The sequence below is a fragment of the Salvelinus sp. IW2-2015 genome, linkage group LG17 (assembly GCF_002910315.2).
Source record: "Salvelinus sp. IW2-2015 linkage group LG17, ASM291031v2, whole genome shotgun sequence".
Classification (NCBI taxonomy): Eukaryota; Metazoa; Chordata; class Actinopteri; order Salmoniformes; family Salmonidae; genus Salvelinus; species Salvelinus sp. IW2-2015.
Genome location: NC_036857.1, coordinates 3,081,618 through 3,085,762, shown reverse-complemented (window position 1 = coordinate 3,085,762; position 4,145 = coordinate 3,081,618). Strand labels below are relative to the sequence as shown.

Below are 4,145 nucleotides of genomic sequence, written 5' to 3'. Positions count from 1 at the left end.
TCAGCTGGGGCCCACAAGGGTGCGTTCTGAGCCCTCTCCTGTACTCCCTGTTTCCAACATGACGACTAGCGTGGCTCCCACGCCTCCAACTTCACATCATAATAAAAGTTTGGCGGATACACGTTGCAGATGACTGAGTGTTAGGCTTGATTTACCAACGACGTTGTATCGAGTCGGTCTTACAAGGTGAGGAGTGAGGGGCCTGCGGTTTAGGCTGTGGTGAATACCCACACTCGCAAAGGAAATGAACTTGACTTCTATCTATTCATCTGCGTTAGATAAGGTATTGATGACTATGTGTTCAAATATCTAGTCAGAGGGATTAGCACCCTATTCCACATCGATCGGGTCAGTAGTGGAGAAGGGTGGAAAGTTTTAAGATTTCCTCGGTGTACCCATCAACGGACAACAGTACTGACATTGGTCCGCACCCACACAGACGCGTTGTGAATAAGGCGCAGCAGCGCTTCTTCAACCTCAGGAGGCTGAAGAAATTCGCGCTTGGTCCACAAAAGCACTCACAAACTTCCTAGCAGATGCACATCGAGAGCATCCTGCAGTCGGCTGGTATTCCACCGCACGGACGCTGAATACGCAAACTGCTCCGCCACGACAACCGTAACGGCTCTCAGTAGGGTAGTGAGGTCTTGGCCGTGCAAACGCACACGGGGCAAACTACCTGCCTCAGGGCAACCTACACAGCCAACGCCGACTCGTGCACAGGGATAAGGACTGCACTCAAAGAATTCTATCAGCATCCATACAAACCCAAGCCTGCCCTGGTTTCACGTCCCTGCTAGTTTCCAGAGAAGGCGAAGGTCAGTACAGAGTGCATCTCAACAGCAGGCCGAGATACTGAAGAAAAAGAAAAAACATTGCTTTCTATCTGCTCAAGGCCGATCAGAACTGTTCATTAACGAGCCACAGAACACTAACATTTTAGCGGCCGCTGGTCCACCATACTGACTCAACTCCAGCCACTTTAAAAATGGGAATTGATGGAAATTGTAACTGTAAAATGTACCACTAGCCACTTTAAACAATGCCACTTAATTAATGTTTTACTACCTACATTACCCCCATTCTCATATGTTATACTGTATTCTATATCATCTACTGCATCTTGCCATCTTTATGTAATACATGTACCCTAGCCCACTTTAAACTATGCCACTTAATATAATGTTACATACCCTACAGTTCATCTCAATATGTTATACCGTACTCTATAACATCTACTGCATCATTGCCATGCCGTTCTGTACCACACTCATTCATATATCTTTATGATACATTTTCTTTATCCCTTTAAACTTGTGTGTGTGCCTATAAGGTAGTAGTTGTGGATGTTAGGTTAGATTACTTTGTTGGTTATTCACTGCATTGCGAACTAGACCCCAACAAGCATTTTTCGCTACACTCGCAATTAACAATTCTGCTACCCATGTGTATGTGACTCAATAAAATTGAATTTGCTATTCTGATTATATATCGCATAACCTGAAAGGCCGCTCAGCAAGGAAGAAGCCACTGCTCCAAAACCGCCCATAAAAAGCCGACTAACGGTTTGCAACTGCCATGGAGAAAAGATCGTACTTTTTGGAGAAATGTCCTCTGGTCTGATGAAACAAAAATAGAACTGTTTGCCATAATGACCATCGTTATGTTTGGAGGAAAAAGGGGGAGCTTGCAAGCCGAAGAACACCATCCCAACCATGAAGCACGGGGGTGGCAGCATGTTGTAGGGGTGCTTTGCTGCAGGAGGGACTGGTGCACTTCACAAAATAGATGGCGTTGGGAGGAAAATGATGTGGATATATTGAAGCAACATCCAAGACATCAGTCAGGAAGTTAAAGCTTGGTTGCAATGGGTCTTCCAAATGGAAATGACCCCAAGCATACTTCCAAAGTTGTGGCAAAATGGCTTAAGGACAACAAAGTCAAGGTATTGGAGTGGCCATCACAGAGCCCTGACTCAATCCTATAGAACATGTGGGCAGAACTGAAAAAGCGTGTGCGCCCAAGGAGGCCTACAAACGACTCAGTTACACCAGCTCTGTCAGGAGGAATGGGCACAAAATTCACCCAACTTATTGTGGGAAGCTTGTGAAAGGTTTGACCCAGTTAAACAATTTAAAGGCAATGCTACAAATACTAATTGAGTGTATGTAAACTTCTGACACACTGAGAATGTGATCAAAAATAGATTTTTCCAAGCTGTTTAAAGGCACAGTCAACTTAGTGTATGTAAACTTCTGACCCACTAGAATTGTGATACGGTGAATAATAAGTTAAATAATCTGTCTGTAAACAATTGTTGGRAARATTACTTGTGTCATGCACAAAGTAGATGTCCTAACCGACTTTCCAAAACTATAGTTTATTAACAAGAAATTTGTGGAGTGGTTGAAAAACGAGTTTTAATGACTCCAGCCTAAGTGTATGTAAACTTCCGATTTCAACTGTATATACGCCTGCCAAGAAGTTCTTCCCACAGCAGCCATTAGTTTTCTATGGGAAATCCATAASTGCCTACGGACTGAGGCTTCCCTCTATGCACAATGCACTGGGTCCTAACTTAATTACTGTKTTTGTTTCCTTATCCAAGCTACATAATGGATGTTGGTGTTAGACGATGTTCTGTAGTTACAGTTGGGAGGACAGTAATGCAGCTTATGAAAGCCAGCCATACGTAAGCGGGTTGAAATGGTCAGCAGTGTGCCCTTGCTTTGTCCTGAAAGTTAATATTATCCACGTCAAAAAATGTCAAACGGTGTTTGATGACTGAACAGTGACTACTTTTTTCCCCACTTAGAAATAATGACTTCAGCTGTAATTCCTCAGTAAGACTCCCCCATTGAGAGAGTGTTTGTGTGTGTTTCCAGGCCTGGAGGAGCTGGTGTTGTCAGAGATCAGCTCTCCTAGTCCTAAGCAGCAGAGGGGAGATAGCAGCAGTGTCTCGTCCTTCAGCTACGGGGAGATCATGAAGGAGGGAGCCACATCACAGAGCATCAACAAGGTACTGTACACTACACCAGTCAGCACAGAGCACCAACACGGTACTGTACTGTTAATATACGCTGCAACGAAGTTCTTTCCAAGCAGCATTAGTTTCTTATGGGAATTCCTAATGCTCCGACTTGAGGCTTCTCTATGCACCATGCACTGGGTCTAACGTATTAATTACTGTGTTCCTCTTGTCGCGATCCTTCGCATCTCTGCAGCGACGCCTCTTTTAGAATAATACTAACGATAAAGAAAAAATATTAAATCCCCGCAGCTCACAACAATAACTGGAATGTCTGGTCGGTTAGACCGAAGTTCTGTAGGGTTTACATGTTGGGAGTAACACGTAAATCAGACGCTTATGAAAGGCAGGAGAAGCCATAAGGATGAAGGGTTGAAAATGGGTCAGCAGTGTGCGAATTAGCTTATTGGGTGACTGAAACAAAAGTTTAATAAATAGGATTCACCGTCACACTAAAAATTGTGTACAACGTCGGTGTTTGATGACTGTAACAGTGATACTTTTTCGCCCTTGAAACAAGTAATGATTCAACAAGACGGTAAATTCTATGTCATAGTAGAATCTACCTGCTCTGTTCATTGAAGGGGGATAGGTGTTTTGAGTGGAGTTTTTTTTTTGTGTGTTCTTTGTTTCAGGCCTGGAGGAGCTGGTGTTGTCGAGATTCAGTTCTCCTATCGATATCGTAAGTTAAAGCAGGAGCCATAGGGGTAGATAGCAGCTAGTGTATTCTCGTCCTGTATATTCAGTAGGGGAGTAATGAAAGGAGGGAGCCTCTCATGACACACACGGAGCATCAAAGGTATGTACTACAATTCCAGTCAGCAGAGCACACAACAGGTTGTACAAATACCCCCAGTCAGCACATGAGTACACACGTACTGTAACATACAAGTCAGCAACAAGAGTACAAAGATATGTAACTACACCGTCCAGCAAGAGTACCAACAGGGTATGTACACCTACAAACAGTCAGCATAATACGAGTACACAATCTGTATCTGCAATATGAAACTAACCAGTCGCACAAGGGAGTCAGGAACAGGAGACGGTACGGTAGGACTATATGACACCGAGCAGTCAGCACAGAGTACACAAGGGTGCTGTAGACTGCAAGTAT

At 43.9% G+C, this 4,145-nt stretch overlaps 1 protein-coding gene across 1 annotated transcript in view; it reads left to right on the top strand.

Annotated features, from left to right (window-relative positions):
* The window catches only part of LOC111976839 (GRIP1-associated protein 1-like), an 88,698-nt gene that overhangs the window by 42,839 nt on the left and 41,714 nt on the right, over positions 1 to 4,145 (top strand). Inside the window, 1 exon segment of the mRNA XM_070448160.1 lies at positions 2,886 to 3,019. Within this exon segment, the coding sequence (XP_070304261.1) occupies positions 2,886 to 3,019 (134 nt within the window).